Genomic DNA, 16,394 nt, shown 5'->3' with positions numbered 1-16,394 from the left:
GGGTCCTGGTCAGGCAACTCTACCCCCTCCTGCCCCAGGGCAACTGTCCCCCAGCCTAGTGGAGTAAGGAAGGGACATATGATCAGCCTAAGTAGAAAGTCTCAGGACCAGAAACTGGATGCCCCACAGCATTTCCCCACAAGCAGACCATTTCACAGAGAAACCGAGGTATGAGGACATAGGCTGGGCCCCAAGTTGAGGGACAGACAAGAGCCTGGGAGCAGTGTCTCCCAGATCCAACCACCAGCTCTCCCTCAACTCAGTGCTGCCTCCAGCTGACCCTGAGGACATGCCTTCCAGCTGACCATATAGGATCTGGCCTACAAGGAGCAAGGCCTGCAGGGAGCCCAGATGTCTCATGGCCTGATGCCAGGCCCCTCAGGCGGCTGACACTATGGCCAGAGCTGGCTCTCTTACCAGCCTGCTGCCCAGTTTCCCTGTCCCCCTGCCAGTGTTCTCAGGTGAGAGGTGGGCCTGCCCTATACAGAGGCACGACCATCACTGCCCACCCACAGATGGGTGCACACAGGGACAAGAGACTGTGATAGGATCCAGTTTATTCTGCCTTGGGAGGGTGGTCCTGAGAGCGGCAGGTGCCACCCTATCCTGGGCAGAGGGAGGGCCCGAGGACCAGTTAAGGCCAGTGGCAGGAGAAGCAGGGGGCACGCAGCCCCTGGAATGCGGTGAGGCCAGGCTGAGGCCCGGAGGCAGCTGTGGTAGGCTGGGGCAGATGCCCCTGCTGCCCAGGGTGGAAGGCACCGGGCTGGGACTGGGCCATGGCTACAGGGCCGTGGACCCAGGCCACACAGGCACCCCGGGAAGTGGGTCATAGGGTCATGTGACATGGAACACGAAACACAAGCACATGGCTCGTGAATAAGCACATGGACAAGTGGGCACAGATTCACAGGCCAGAGGATCACCCAGCCTCAGCCGGATTCATGGACACAACAGTGTCACACAGGCCACAGGAGACACACAGCACTATGGGACAGGTGGACTTAATGGCCACAGGGGCCAGACCCAGGCCACGAAGTGCGAGGGTCAGGGGAAGGGGGCCTTTTGGCACGACTGCACTGGAATCGTGAGAAGAGGACAGTGGGGGCTTGTCTGGAGGCACCTGGGGACGGCCCCCACGCAGACCCTCAGAGCTCAGTCCGTCTTCCACACTTTGTTTAGCAGCTTTACCACCTCGTCGTAGATGATGAACACAATGGCCACGTCTAGGCAGACCCGGCCCAGGCGTGGGACAGTACCCTTGTAAAATCTGGGGAGAGATAGGATGTGAGAAGGCAGGTGAAGGGCAGTGCCTCTAGAAAGCGGGGTAGGGTCCAAGCATTGGAGAAGCAAGAACAGGGACCTAAATGTAAGGATTCTCTATGGGATGGCCTGGGGCTGGCAGGGGGTTTGGAGTGAGGTCCAGAAAGAAGACCAGGGAGGGCCTGGGTGGGGACAACAGCTTTACCCCTCCCCTACTCACGCCTTGAGCCCCTCGTTCCTTAGGATCTGCAAGCCGCAGTCCCACGTGTTCCGGTATTTGTGTGCCTCCAGGCCCTGTAGGACATGAGCACGCCACAGGGCTCAGCACCCAGCCCCTGTCTCAAGCTCCCCTCCCGCTTCCTAACCCCACTCCCACCTGCATCCGGGTCTTGATCACATCCAGAGGAGTGTTCCCAAATACACTCGCTGCACCTGCGATAGCTCCGAACACCCCAGTGATGAGCGGATTCATGGGTTTGTTGGGGTTGTCCCCTGGATGGGGGTGGGGGTTGTGGTCAAAAAAGGATGGGAGAGTAAAGAGGATGGCTCTCAGGCTTGGGGTGGCACATGGACCAGGGCCTGTGAAGGTGGGGGCCCCAGGGGTGGGGCCCTGGTGAGGAGACCTGAAGAGGAGGAGCCTGGCCCCAAATGTCTTAGGGCCACAAACACACCTCGGTACCAGTTGCGCAGAGAGGTCATGACAAAGAAGCGGATGGCTTGGTTGGATCCCTGCTTCAGGACGGTGGCTGTGAGGCCCTGGTATGTCCCCTTTAGCCCTGGGGACAGGCAGGCATGGGGGTCACACTGGTGCCTCCCAGGTCCCAGCTGGGGATCAGGGAGAACCACAGGCAGGAGGGCCAAGGAAGGAAGGGGAAGTGCAGGTTCCTTCCAGCCTGGCTGAGACCCTGGACCCCACCTGAAGAAGGCCGGGTGGCTCACCTTGTTCCCGCACAATCTCTCTGACACCATGGAAGAACCCTCTGTACTTGGGGTTGGAGGAGGTCTGGTCGTGGATGAACTTCACCTGAGAGAGAAGAAAACAAGGTGCTGGCCCAGGGCACCATGGGAGGACACACCTGGCCACGCGGCTAGCAGGCCCAGAGTCCACCAAGGTCAGGCCAGGGTTGGAGGTGCAGCTCTTCCCCCTGGAAACAGGGCCACCCAAGGCTGCCATGGAACACGACACCCCTGGAGACAAGAGAGCCTGCCTTACTAAGGAATCTCTGCAGTTACGTTTGCTGGTGCTTCCCACAGCTTAGACAGCAAACCCCTGTTATCTTATGTTTTCTGTTTACAAGTTTTAAAAAACCTTAATGCTTTCTCGTTGCCTTCAACACAGAATGCAGCCTCCACAAGAGGCTCTTCCTGAGAGCCCCCTGCACACCGTGCTCCCTCCTGCCGAGACCCTCCCTACCTTGATGGTCTCCATGGGACACACGACCACCACGGCCTCCGCCACGCCAGCGCCCAAGCCGCACAGCAGCCCGCGTGTGCTGTCCAGCCGTCCCTGGGCGTCTCGCATGTGGTTGCTGAGGAACTCGAACGTCCCGAATCTGGAGGCGGGGGGCAGCGGGGTGAGAGGGTGCAGCCGCCCGGGGCTCCTTCCCCCTGCCACCCGAGCCCCTCACCTGACTGCCGCCTTGGGGATGGAGCCGTAGAGCAGGGAGCTGAGGCCTCGGTACAGGCCCAGGACGCCGTGGCTACGGACAGTCTGCCGCACGCAGTCCCCTGGAGGAGGGGGCGGTCAGCGACCCCGCGCACTCGGGGTCCGCCCCCGCAGCTACCCGCGCGAACGGCCCTCCGGGGTCGCCCCTCCTCACCGATGCCCCGGTAGCGCGGGGGATGCGAGCGCTCGTCCAGCTGCAGCTGCGTCTTCACGTACTCGGTGGGGAAGGTGATGCAAATCTCGATGCCGCCCGCCAGGCCGCCTGCGGGGAGCGGGACCCGGCCCTGAGAGCGCCTCGCGGCCGGTCGCCCCCGCCCCGCCCGCTGCCCAGGCCCCTCCCCCGCCCCGGCCTCTGCGCGCGGGGAGGCCTGGCCGGCGCCCCACGCCCCGCTCCCGTGGTCCTGGCGAGGCGCGGAGGGGCGACACACGGGCCGAGCCCGGCACGCCGCTGGGGGCCACGGCCGCGCCCCCCGCCCGATCCGGAAGTGGGGCGGGGCCTCGGCGTCCCGGGCCCATCCGGAAGGGCGGCGGGCCGGGGGTCCGCGCCGCGGCGGAGCCCACCTGCCAGGATCGCCTTCCCCGGGTGCGTGAGCTTGGCCTTCCCGGGCGCCGGCGCGGCGGCCGCCAGAGCGCGCGGCGCGGCCATGGCGGGCGAGCAGGCAGACGCCCGACGTCGGCCTCGGGTCCGAGCCTCCTGCTTTGGGCGCTCGGTCCGCGGGGGCAGCAGCGGCGGCGGCGGCGGGTTATGGTCTGGGGGGCGGGGCGGCCGCGTCAGCTCCCGAGCTCCGCCCCGCGTGGTCCGAGCCGGGCCCCGCCCCCAGCCCGCCCCTTGCAGCCCGGGAAACTGAGGCCGGGGCGGGGCGCGCCGAGGCGGAGACGACGACCCAACCAATGCCCGAGCCCGGGTGTCCGGAAAACCGTGCGTGGTGGGGGCGGAGGCACGGTCCTTGGGAGGCGGCGCTGCCACTCGGCCTGGACCGGGGGGTCAAGGTGCAGTGTGTAAAACCCGCTGGGGCATAGAGCAGAGTGCGGCGTGGGAAGGAGCGGATCTTGGGGTCTGCGCCAGGAGCGACAGGACCGCCGGAGATCGGGGGTGGAGGAGAGGGGCAGACCCTCCCCGAAACATGTGGGCCTCACCCCATGCTTGCTGTTTGAAGGCTGTGCGGATACCACTCCCCCTACGGGAGTGAGAGTTCCGTGCAGTGCACACGGTCGGGAAAAGGCCCTAATACAGCCCGGCTGTATCCCCCGGACTGCCTTCCAGGGCACACGCAGGTCCCCCACCCCCACAGAGGTCTCAGCAATCTTTTGTCCTCTCCTACCCAACCAGCACCAAGCAGGGACGCTTTGCCTTGATAAACCAACTTTAATATTCACAATCGGCAGAAGGCTCAGAGCCAGGTTATACGTTCAGTTGTGTCTGCAAAGCGGCCTGGAGGGGGCAGCTCTGCCAGTGCCGAATGAAGAGAGGGTGCCCCTCCCGCCAAGCGCCAGGGAATCCGTGCGGACTGGAACTCCCTAGGAACGCCTGGCTCCAGCCAGAGGGCCTGGAGGCAGAAGTTGACCTCCCTGGGCCGGGGGCTGGAGCTGGTCTTCTCGGGCAGTCAGTGACTATGCTGGCCTCGCCAGGCTCCAGAACGGCTGGGAGGCTGCCATCAACGGGCCCCAGCCAAAATAAAGAAAGTCCAGGTGTCCCCGCCTCCCCTCGGGGTCCTCTGTGCTTCTGGGGTGATGCGGTCCTTGGTGAACTGGGTAGAGGGGGTGTTGCTACTGAGCACACAGGACACGCTGAAGCCGTACACCAGAGGCTGGGTGAAGGCGGGAGCGAAAGCATATCCACAGGGGAAGCGAGTTGGGCCTGGGCCTGCAGCAGGGCCTGCAGTCAGCATCAGCTGCTGGCCTGCACAGGGAGAAGCTGAGGGTGAGCAGGGCTTCTGCCCCTGGGTGGCCAGGGGCCCAAGGAGCAGGGTGACAGACCGGCCCTGACCACCCAGAGGCTGAGGCACCTGATAGAAGGTGCCTGGAGGAAAGGGCTGTGGGAGCTGCTGTTATGGGGCCAGCCACAATGGCTAGATAGGCTAGAGGGTAGGCTAGTCCCCAAATGGGACACTTAGCTCAACTGGCTGGGTCTCACTCATGCCCATCAAAATCTAAAAAAATTTTAGACTGACATTAATGGTAAGTGGGCATAATGATCCCAAAGGAGGACACGGTAGGAGCCTTGAGACCAGGAGACGTGCTGTGTGCTCACACCACACCCTTAGGCTTGTGTTAGTCCCACGATGCACTCCAGGACCCAAGAGCCTCTCTGTGCAGTGGGCAACAACCGAGCTGTCTGCTCAATGGCCATGCCATCCGGGCAGGCTCTGAAGTGCAAGCTAACAACAGCCTTGCTGCCTGGGGGCCAGGATCACACACAGCAGCAGCTTGAAGCTGGGCAGTTGCCAGGCACAAGAAACAGGCAGGAGCACCCCCCTGGCCCCAGAAGGCAAGTGCCCTCAGAGTAGGGAGGACAGTGGCTGTCCCTTTCTAACATTCCTGGATCACTGACCTTCTCCACATTAGGCAGCCATCATGGTCTTTCCAGCCCTTGCCCTGTCCATACCCCCGCCCCCTGCCATCTGAAGCCCAGCCAGGGAAGGATGGTGTGAATCGCCCTCCTCCCCTCCCCTTCCTAGGTGACAGGGGACTATGGGCTATGGGGTGCTACCTACCAAACAGGAGAAGGGAGGGCTCCACCACACGCTCCTCTTGCTTGTGTAGACTCTCTAAGGCATCCAGTCTGTCCACCTGCAAAGAGGCAAGAAAACGTGACCACCTACCTGGCAGGACAAGGGAAGTCTGGGCCTGGAGGTGAACGTGGGGCCGGAAGGCAAGCACCCAGCCTCCAGGAGGGTTAGAGCTGAGAACGGGCACATGGGGCAGATGCTGCACCGGCAGCGAACACCACCTCACTCCACGAGAAGATGAAGCCTCTAACCAGACAGAGATGGAACGCCCTGGTGAACCCCAGCTGCTGTCTTAGCCCAGTGCTTTCCAAGTGGGCTCCTGGCTGCCAGGAGCAGGGGCCAGGAACCACAGGCTTTGAATGTGGCATTGATCACAGGGCTGAGTCCTCCTCTGGACACAGGGACACTGCCAGGACAACACAGCACTTCCTGCTTCCAGCCAATCTAGGCTGCCAACTCCTAAGGAGACCTGTCACCTGACACCTAAGACCCTCGACCGGGCAGTGTGGATGTGCCACCTGAGAGGCAGGGGCCATGACAACCATCTGAGGACAAGCTGCTCCTTGACCTTCCTCAAGGCCTTCACTGGGCGCTGCCCCCTGGAGTGCCCATAGGCTGGTGCAGACACAGGGACAGGGAGGGAACAGAGTGAGACTGTGCCATGGGGGCTGCAGGGCAGATAGCACCCATGGTGCTGGCAGGGGCTACAGCAACCGTACATCTGTGACCCCCCCCAAACAAGCATCAGGGTAAGAAATAAGAAACAATTACGTGTCCCCTGTGTACTCAGGTCTGGGAGAGAAGAGGCCAGGCGCCAGAACCCCAGCAGAGAGCCCTGCCACTGGCCCTGTGCACTCCCCTCTTCCTCCCTCCACAGGACCCGGGTTGAGGTGAGGAAGGAGGAGGACAGCCGTGGTGGACTCGCAACCTGTCCTCTCTGCCTTCAGCTGGCCGACGCCCAGGGCTGAGGGCTGAGCTGGGCTTGCACCCTCCACTGGGAGAGCCCTGGGGTGGGAGGGTTCTCAGAGGGACGACCCTCAAGCTTTCCAGATGAGTCAAGAGGTCTGGAACCAAGTTCTCCTGTCAGGAAGGGGCTGTGGCTTTCTTGTCTGGTCCCCTCTGCCTCTGTGACACAGCAATGTGTTCTGTCTTCTGGGCCCTAACCCAAGGCTGAGAACCAGCCCACACCCCACCACTGCCACAGAAACCCCTCGTAAGCCCTCTCCTCTTCCCACCATGACAGGCACCTGGTCCAGTGCTGGCAGAGGCACATGTGGCAGCATCGAGGGCAGGTGCTGTGGCAGCCCCTGCCTTCCAGGCCTCGGGGAAGTATCTGGGGCTAGGGGCAGGGTCCTTCCAGCAGGAAGGCAGCTGGAGCTCAAGCACACTGTACCATCCTGGTTTAGCTGTGTGGCCAAAGTGCTGACCAAGGTGACATGGCTGCCAGGATGACCTCTATCATCTGCCACAGAGAGGAAAAGTGCTCCCCCAAGTCCTCGAAGGCCCCCTGGGAGTCCAACCCCTTCAGCAATGAAGGTCCGAGTGGGCCCAAGTTCCTCTTATGCTAAACCATGGGCCTCCACTCCAGGAAGAGATTCAAGCCACATTCATCCCTCTTTATGCAGGGGCTCAGAACAGACAGACTGCTCCCAGGTTCAGACACCTTAGGGATGGGAAAAGCAGCCCATCATGGGTAGAGCAGTTCTCGCAGACAAGCTCCATATAGCACAGGCACCTATAGGAGGGAGCTGCTGTTCGCTGGGGCTGAAGAGCCACGGCCCCTTATAAATCCAACTAGCCCATGTCCCCTGGCAGTCCACATGGCCAGGGCTGCTCCTCCCCTGCCCCTGGTGAGTCTCAGTAGGCCACCCGCTCAGAAGTGCTGTACACATGGGACCAGACTGCACTGCAGTGGTGCCTCCTGCTGCAGCAGGCCGAGGGCCTTGAATGGCCCCTGGGACGGCCCTCACCAGGAGCTGGGCAGCTCCCAGGAAGCTCTGCAGACAGCAGGCAGAGCAAGCCCCTGTAGGCCAAAGCTGGCTGCACGAGAACTTTCCCCCCTTCCTGTTTCTTCCCTAACCCCCACATTAACCCTGGGAAGTCACTCCCTTCGGTCTCACACTGAAAGAAGCCTCAGGCTGGTGGCTTCTCGGCATTGTCAAGCCTCCCATCTGGCTGGAAGGTGAGGTGTATGGCTGGATGGGCAAGCAGGTGCTGCTGAGAGACAGCTTTTTCTGTGTTAGAAACAAACCAGACCAGAAGACAAGAGTCTCTGGACGGTGACTAGAGACAAGAATGCCTAGGGCTATGACACATAGGAAGAGTTTTGAAATCAGACACTACCACCCGGTTAAACAACTCATCTGCTTGCAAAGAAAGGCAGAGTGGGATATTAGGGATGCCAAGTGACATATGGAGTGGCAGAAGCGATGTGCTGAGACACGAGTATGGCCTCTGGGCCAGGGAGATGTGGGTCTGAGCCCCTCTTCACCTGTCAGCTTGGGACTGGAACCCCAGCGTCTGCAGTTGTAGAGGGGATGACCATCTACCTGTCAAGGTGTTACAGGATTAAGTGTTAATATTCCTACTAAGTGCTCAGCAAAAGGGGTCTACCACAACAGGTTCGCCAACAGCTGCACCCCCAACTCCTCCGGCGGCGAGATCTGAGGTGGATGGCCCACATGGAGCCCACGGTTGTGTGCTGCAGGCTCTGCCAGCTGGCCCCCCACTGCTCTCACCCCATGAAGCCCTCTGGCAGTGTGCAGGAGAGCTGCTGCAACGGGAAGTGCTTAGTTCTACCCAGTGCCCACATGGTGATTTTCTAGAAGAGGTAAACACTTGGCAGAAAACCACTCAAGTGTGAAGGCAAGAGGCCACTCCTGAAGGCAGCTGGGGCTGGTTGGGCAATCTGGGTGGCCCCCAATGGGCCACCACAGGGACTCTGCAGACAGGGGCCACAGTCACAGCCGTGCCACATGGCGGCCAGGGAGCTACAGCAGAGCCGGTACTTACTTTGCTAAGGTACTCCCTCATCACCTGGATGAAGCAGGGCACGGCCAGGTCCAGGAGGTTGTGTCTCCAGGCCAACTCTAGCACCACATCTGGGGGGAGCAGGTTGTAACAGGCGAAGAGAGAGGCCGCGAAGCACTCCCGCTTGCCCTCCTCCAGGAACCACTGCAGCAACTTCTCGGCCAGCTCAGCATCCTGGGACTTGGCAGCATGCTCCATGGCGTCCCACAACCAAGGCGCAGACGCACAGCTCGGGCCCACCTTGCCTCCTGCCACCTGAGGTACTTTTTGAGCTATGGAGGCCCTTGCCCGCAGAGGAGTCCCTGTGTCTTGGCCGCCTTCTGGTAGGATGAAGTACCACCTCCAGGAAGGCTGTGGAAGGCACTGAGCATGGTCTCATCTGCTGAACACACACGGGTGTAGGTGCCCTGTCCTGGGAGACAGGGACTCTGGCCTCAAAGCCAGAACGGCATGCAGAGGGCATGTGTGGGGCTGCTCAGGGGGTGGGTGCTGAATGGGGATGGTAACAGCACCAGCAGTGCCTGCTATGAAGGCCAGACTGCTGTGTTTGGGCCAAGAGTCAGTGCTATTCTTCCAGACTCAACATGAAGCAGCCACGACGGACAGGTTAGTGCTCAGGAAATAGCAATTTGCCTTTTCTTCCAGACATAAAAAACTCTATCAAAATCCCTAATTGTCCCTGTGTGTGGGCCAGCTAGTCCTCACCCGACCGCGTCCTAACACGCTCCCTCACACCCTGCCTGATCTGTTCCTCAGCAGCCCCAGCCTTCTGCACACAGTCCCAGCCCCTTCTGCTCAGCCATCCTCTTGAGCAAAGTGTGTACAACGCAAGGTGGTCACCCCTGATGGCTGACTGCCCATGGTGCTTTTACACCCCACTTCCGCAATGGGGAAAGTACACTTCTGGTGGCGTGCTGTGACCACCCATTCACCTGGGACTTCCACCCAGGGCAGCCCACCTGCCAGAGCACTGCTGACACGTGTGTGTGTTGGGGGTCAGTTGGGGACCCATGCATTGTGGGCTCTTTAGTGCCACTCTGGCCTCTACTTACTAGATGTAGCACTGCACCCCCAGCTGTGACAACCAAATGTCCCCTGGGGGTCAGAGTCACCCTGGCTGAGAACCACTGCACTGGAAAGTATGCCAACCACTTTCTGCCTGTGGCTTTATCCTTCCAGATTCTCTTCCTGGTGCCATCACTCTGGGTGGGATCGCTGGCTGGAAGAGGATGGATGCCCCTCTGTCAGTACTTGCAGCACCAAGTGCTCACTCCCTCACTGCCTGAGTGGCGAGGAGCCCATGCATTCAACACCCGGCTATGTCCCACGGCAGGAAAGTGTGGCTGTGACCCGCCACCCAGGGGCAGCTTCCCTCCAGTGTGCCTGAGCCCCGAGGCCACCTCCCAGGGCCAGTACCTGGGCACCCTGACATGTAGTCTCAGAGCTTCTGTGGCATTTCCTCTCAGCTCCCTCTCCAAGGGCCCTGTCAGCACCCCAGGAAGGACCACAAACACTCTCACTGAGGGCAAGGACATGTCATGTAATAGTCCCAAACTGGAGGTAACAACTTTGGGTGAGGCTTGACATGCCCCTGATATCTAGTGGTCTCTGGCCTCAGCCTAAATGCACCGAGAGGGAGGCGCCTATGCTGGGTAGTGGGTGGCAGTTGTGTATGTCCTGGGAAGGTGCTCAGGAATGCCAAGGACAGCTCTGGGAGTAAACCCCTTAGGTCAACCTCATGGCCTTCAGAGGGGTTCCCGAGGGCTCCTGGCGGAACCCTTGGAAATCAGCTTGGCAGTGCAGCATATTACAAGGGCCCTCTTGTGAAATGCACTCTACCCCAGTCGGGAGATGCCAGGGCCAGGCAGAGCGACAGTGAAGCCTCAGGGCCTGGGATCTCTCAGGCAGCCTACTCTGACCAGCAGCTGCCCAGAACGGGATGTGGACCCAAGCATGGCTCTGAGCCACTGCTCAATGGCAGAAACAAATACTTTGAACATGATTTTAACTTAGGTGTTTTTATTCCCCAGATCTCGACAGAAAGTAAAGCAAGTGCCCCGTGAACACTGCCACACTGTTTATGGAGAGAGAAACTCACGAATAACTGCCAAGAAAAGAATCAACTCCGTGAGAGCAAGTCTTTTGATTGAAATAATTTTTTAAAAGGCTCTATGTTAACGACAGAAAATAATTCTCTACGTTGCTCCCAACTCTAACTCCATGTTCTAAAAAAGCTCCCTTTTTTTTTTTGAGGAAGATCAACCCTGAGCTAACATCTGCTGCCAATCCTCCTCTTTTTGCTGAGGAAGACTGGCCCTGAGCTAACATCTGTGCCCATCTAACATCTACTTTATATGTGGGACGCCTACCACAGCACGGCTTGCCAAGCAGTGCCATGTCCTCACCCGGGATCCAAACCAGCCAACCCCGGGCTGCCGAAGCGGAACGTGCGAACTTAACCGCTGCGCCACCGGGCCGGCCCCCAAACGCTCCCTTCTTAACTTCACCCTCCCTCTCCTGCCATGAAGGTCTCCTGGTAGGGGCTATGATTTTCCCCACCCCGCAAAGCATCAGGAGGCACACATGGGTGGGTAGGGCATGGCGAGACTGACCTTGTAGAGATGGTCTTTCTTGCAGAGCGCCACGCTCTGGGCCCACCAGCTGCTGCCCTTGTACAGATAAGCAACAATGTGCCTGAACTCGATCAGCTGGTGATTCTCCAACCGCTGTGCCAGGGCGATGTTGTCAAAGTTGTCATAAGCATTGACAGACGCTCTCCTAGGGTTCTAGGAGAACACAGCCTTTCCATGGGTGAGGGGACACAGACAGCAGGCACCCAGAAATTACTCAGTGGTGGTTTCTGCACCACGGATTCAGAAAGGCCCCTGCCCATTTACTGATGCTGCCCCGTGGGGCCCACACTCCCTCTTGTGCCAGGGCAGCCTGCTGAGAACACACCGGCCAGTGCAGAGAGGGGCTCTCCAGATCCTGAGCGCCCAAGGCCAGCTGTGCAGGTCCCTGGGCACCTGCCGCCCTCTGACGGGGCCCCTTTCCGCACACTCACCTGATAATCCTCCTCTTCCATCAGCAGGTGGTTGAGCGCCTCATTCACACTCTTGTTGTTGTGGCCCTGAACTGACCACAGGTAAGGCTTCACCAGAGGCAGCTGGCCCGCCTGACGTCGGGAGAACGGTCAGGGCACTCAGACAAGTCGTCACGGGATCACTGGGCTGGGGGCCCTTGATGCCCTGACAGGCCAGTGCGTAAAGCTCAGCTCCAGGTCTCCTTCCAGACACCTAGAACTGACAGGCCCCACACGCACTCACACACAAAGGGCTGCTCGGGTTACTCAGCAGACATCAATTTCACCATGGACATTCTGGCCGGAATGCAAAACTGTACTGAAAACTAAGTAGTTCGATATGTTTAATCTTTAAATTGGCTGGGGATCAATTTCAAATACGGTTTATTAAACTACTACTATTCAGATGACCTTGGCCCAACATACCCTTCTCTGGTCCCTGGGTTCTGGCTGACTCACTTTTGAAAAGAAGCCGACAGTCCGGGTGTGGTCCAGCCGGGGCGCCAGCATAAGCCGCAGGTGGTTGATGAGCAGAGGTCTGTAATCCACATGGAACTGCAGGGCTTTACAGCAGAGTTCCACATCGGCAACCTGCAGGTGGGGGCAGAGCTGAGGGTCAGCCCGTGCCCATCTTCAGCCCCACTTGCTTGCCTCAGATGCCACACGCTCCACACCTCCTTCAGGTTTTTGCTCAAATGTACTTTATTATTGAGGCTGGCAGTGACTGCCCTTTATAAGACTGAGCACCTCCTCCTGACACACCTGCCCTTCCCCGTCCCTGCAAGACGTCCTTTTCCTCAGCACTTGCCACCGAAGACCTAAGAGGCAGGTCTTTGTTTCCTGCCTCACCCGAGGATCTGACATGGGCTTGATGCTCAGCCAGTGTCTGCTGAGAGAATGAATGAGGAGGAACGAGCCAGAATACACCCAATACCAAAACACAGTTTTATCCAAGCAAGATTCCCCTAACCCTCCTCAGGAAGCTCAGTCTGAGCCATAAGCTAATCTATTAACACGTCACATCACGTCCCCACTGCTCCCTGGCAAGATGCCGTGGTGCTCAGATGGGCAGCCCTGGTCAGCAGGGGAGGGCTGAGCTGCTCTGGGGTGACCCTGTGCTCATGGGAAGGCTGTCCTCCCAGGCGTGCTGACTGCAGGGCCTGGCATTTGGAGGAGAGCAAGGCGGTTCCTGCCCTCCAGAAGGACACGTGCCAGGTTGGCGGTGATGAACGTGTCTGGGGGAACATGCAGAGGTCCAGGGGTGTGTAAAGGGCACTGCAACACTAGAGCCATGCTGGGGGGGAGGGGCTGGGTGCAGTGGGAGCCCTCCAGCCATGCTGGCTTCAGATGAGCCACCAGGAATGTGGGGCTGAGTGACGTCTGCAGACGGAAAGGTGAAGAAAGGGGACTGTCCACAGCCTCGGCTGGTACTGTACTCTCACTAGTTACTGACAGCTTTACCCTCCTCTCCACTCTGACTCGGACGTGCCCCTCTCAGACCAGAGCACTCACTGTCACCACAGATTCCGACCTAGATTAGCCACGGGGTCCCTAGCGCCCACCACTGTGGATGTAGAGGAGAGCAGTGACCCTCCCCACCGGGCGTGCTTGCATTGGAGCTCTGGAACCTGTCGTTCTTCCAGGCTGGGCTTCAGACTCAGCAGTATGAGGCCAGATCAGGGTCTCCAGCCACACTAGACAGCTAACAAGCAGCAGGGCCTGCTGGCACATAAGGTGGGGTCCAGGGGCATGGGCAGTGGGGCTGGCGTTCACCTTCCATAGAGAGCTGCCTCCTCTGCCCCAGTGGCAGGCCTTGTGCTAACAGCACTTGTAGGAGGACTACGGGACGAGACAGCATAGTGTGAAAGGGCAAGCCCTTCTCGCTGAGGCTCTCCACTGGGGGGGCAGTGAGCCCCAGGGAGGCCCCGCCCCTCTGCATGGCAGGAGAACTGGCAGAGGTGGTTGTCAGCCGGCTCCCCACTAGGGTAGGCAAGACCATGTGCTTCCCCAGCCTTCTGAGCCAGTCTGTGCAGCCTTCACTAAAGCATGGCCAGATTGCCCCGTGTCCCTCTCGGTGGACAGCTCAAGATAGAGCTTGACTTGCCATGCTCCCTTCTCAGTGCTGCAGTGACTGCAGGGCTGGATAAGAGCTGGCCCAACACGGACACATGTTGTGTTGAGCTGAGCTGCTGACCTCGAGGGCACCTGGTGCCCTCAGGATGAAGCGGTTTCATGGCCCTCTGGAGCATCCACTGCTCCTGTTGGGGCACTGATGTCTGCGCAGCAGCCCCTCTGCAGCGACGTGCCAGGACAGAAGCACCAGCAAGGCCTTGCCCACCTGCACAGCTGGTAAGGATGGCCACTCCCAAGCCCATGGTGCGTACATTGTGCACCTCATTTCCATGGAGCCCTGGGCCTGGGGACAGGGCATTATCTCTGTTTTGCAGAAAAGCAAACCAAGGCTCAGAGATTCTGTCATGAGCTCTAGGGTGATCAGCAAGAGTGTTCTAGCTCTTGAAACATACTGCACAACCTGTGAGAAGCACTGATAGTACGCCAGGCACCTGCCGTCAATCACTTGGCAGGCAGGAAACATTGTCCATTTGATGGGTGGGATAACTGAGGGTCACAGTGATGACACCAGCCCAGAGTGACAGAGACAGCAAATGGCTGAGCCGAGATGCAACCCTGGTCTGTGTCAGCAAGGCCTCTGTCCGGCCCTCTACTGCCCAGCCTTGTTGCCAGGCGATTCCAAAGCCCTCCTTTGTGTCCCAGAGTGGAGACAATGTCCCCTCTGCTGGGCCACCACAATAGCTAGTGTCCTCCACCCTGCCTCTCCTCCATGTATGAGCTGACAAGAGGGTGTCTCCCCCATGGCATCCTCTGTCAAACCAAAACAAGACCTGGCTGTCAGCTGCACTAACACTGCGGTCCCACACGACAGTCTCATCTGAGAGTGTGTGTCATCAGACCCAAGACGCCACGCTGACCTCCACCTCTCCTCAGGAGTCCACTGAGCCTGAATGCCATCAAGGTGGACCACACTCAGGTAATGGGATACATCAGCTGCTGGGACGACAATGATGCCCTGACACTGCTAAGAAGCAGAAAACACTGCCACCTCAACCATGGCATGCCATCAACTCTAAGATGCACTCTGATATCAAAAAAGTTAAATGTGAAAAAAGCACACCAAGAATTAATCAAACATGGGTTCTCCAGCATGTTTTTCGCATGCGCAAGGGCACAGGAACATGTGATCTGCCCACCCTTCTACCAGCAACCTGCAGACCCCACTCATGCCAGGACGTCCTGTCAGACGGTCACTGACTTCACACACCACCACACTTAACAATGCGGATGTGCGTGACCTCCGGGCTGACTGTTTTGTCTAACAGCTCCCAGTGAAGGCAGATGCTGAGACCTGGCTGGGTGCCCTCCTACCTGTCACCCACACCTGCCCCCTGCAGCTGTATGTGGAACAGAAGGCACAGGACAGGCAACAGTTTGCGGTCCCTAACCCAGGCAGAGGGGAGCCCACACCTCCACCGTGGGAGTGGCAGGACAGACACAGTCAGAATGCTACCTTTCACTGACAGACGGCAGACAGGAGAGACCTGTGGGCAAATTATTTATGCAAGGCCACTGGGACAAAACAAGGACATTCAGTGCAAGAGGCCCAGAGACTGAGGGCCGAGAGCTGCATCCCCTTACCTTCTACCACCTGCACAGAGCTCAAAAGAGGACAGGTCTGGAGGGCGGGCCCACTCAGAGACCAGAAAGAAAACAGCAGAGGCCTGCTTGGTGCTCACACTCAGGCCTGACACCTTCCAATAGCTTCTGGCAGCTGGTGGAACAGCTTGGGATCCTGGTCTAGTCCAGGTAGACTACAGGAGGTGGCACCTCCTGGGAAGGGTGGGGACCCAAGGGCCAGGAGGGCTGAGATCATGCCTCCACCTGGAGGGTGTTCACTGCCCCTCTGTGAGGCGCCTGTGCTCCTCTGGAGCTGGCAGTTTTGAGGGAAGAGACACTAAGGAAAAATATTCCATATGATGAAAAACATGAAACAACACAACAGGATGGTGGCAGACAGGGTCTGGGGTTGGGTGCCCTGAGCCAACGGCAGAAGGAAGAGCAAACACCAAGGGTCGGCTGTGAAGGACCCAGCGGGGAGTGAGCTGGGAGAGTGTGGTCCTGGGAGGCCATAGGGGCAGGAGGGGCAGCCGGGGCCGCAGTGCCACACTGTCCCCATCCTGCCTGCAGCCTCGCTGTGGCACCTTGGGCCAGTCACTACCCTTCCTAAGCGTCAGTTCCCTTTGTGCAGACGGAATCACCACCACCTGCACAGAGGATGGCAAACATCACACAGGAGGAAAGCAAACTGGCCCCGGGGTGCACACATGAGAGCTCATCACACCCGCCCCAGGACAGGCCTGGCAGAGGTGGCAGGAGCCAGCGCTGCGTGAGCACTCTTACCTTGGCAATGATGTCCTTGAACTGCCCTTCTCTCCAGGCATCTGTAGGGTGATTGATCATGGTGAGCATGGCGTTGTCATACTCCTCACACTTGTCACAGAGGAACACCAGCTGTGCCCAGAGGTGCGCCTGCTCCACAGCTCTCAGCACC

General features: G+C 59.2%; 1 protein-coding gene across 1 annotated transcript in view; it reads right to left on the bottom strand.

Moving 5' to 3' along the window:
- Window positions 1–540: 540 nt before the first annotated feature.
- The window catches only part of LOC103566501 (LINE-1 retrotransposable element ORF2 protein), a 37,282-nt gene continuing 21,428 nt past the window's right edge, over window positions 541–16,394 (bottom strand). The window contains 14 exon segments of the mRNA XM_070628139.1: window positions 541–1,267; window positions 1,481–1,554; window positions 1,637–1,752; window positions 1,932–2,036; window positions 2,200–2,284; window positions 2,675–2,813; window positions 2,889–2,988; window positions 3,081–3,188; window positions 3,488–3,676; window positions 5,641–5,716; window positions 11,298–11,471; window positions 11,750–11,860; window positions 12,227–12,358; window positions 16,244–16,284. Of these exon segments, the coding sequence (XP_070484240.1) occupies window positions 1,153–1,267; window positions 1,481–1,554; window positions 1,637–1,752; window positions 1,932–2,036; window positions 2,200–2,284; window positions 2,675–2,813; window positions 2,889–2,988; window positions 3,081–3,188; window positions 3,488–3,676; window positions 5,641–5,716; window positions 11,298–11,471; window positions 11,750–11,860; window positions 12,227–12,358; window positions 16,244–16,284 (1,565 nt within the window). The 3' untranslated portion in view covers window positions 541–1,152.

The sequence above is a fragment of the Equus przewalskii genome, chromosome 7, assembly GCF_037783145.1.
Source record: "Equus przewalskii isolate Varuska chromosome 7, EquPr2, whole genome shotgun sequence".
NCBI classification, from domain to species: Eukaryota; Metazoa; Chordata; class Mammalia; order Perissodactyla; family Equidae; genus Equus; species Equus przewalskii.
The sequence above is the reverse complement of the archived record's forward strand: the minus strand, read 5'-3'. Positions and strand labels throughout refer to the sequence as shown.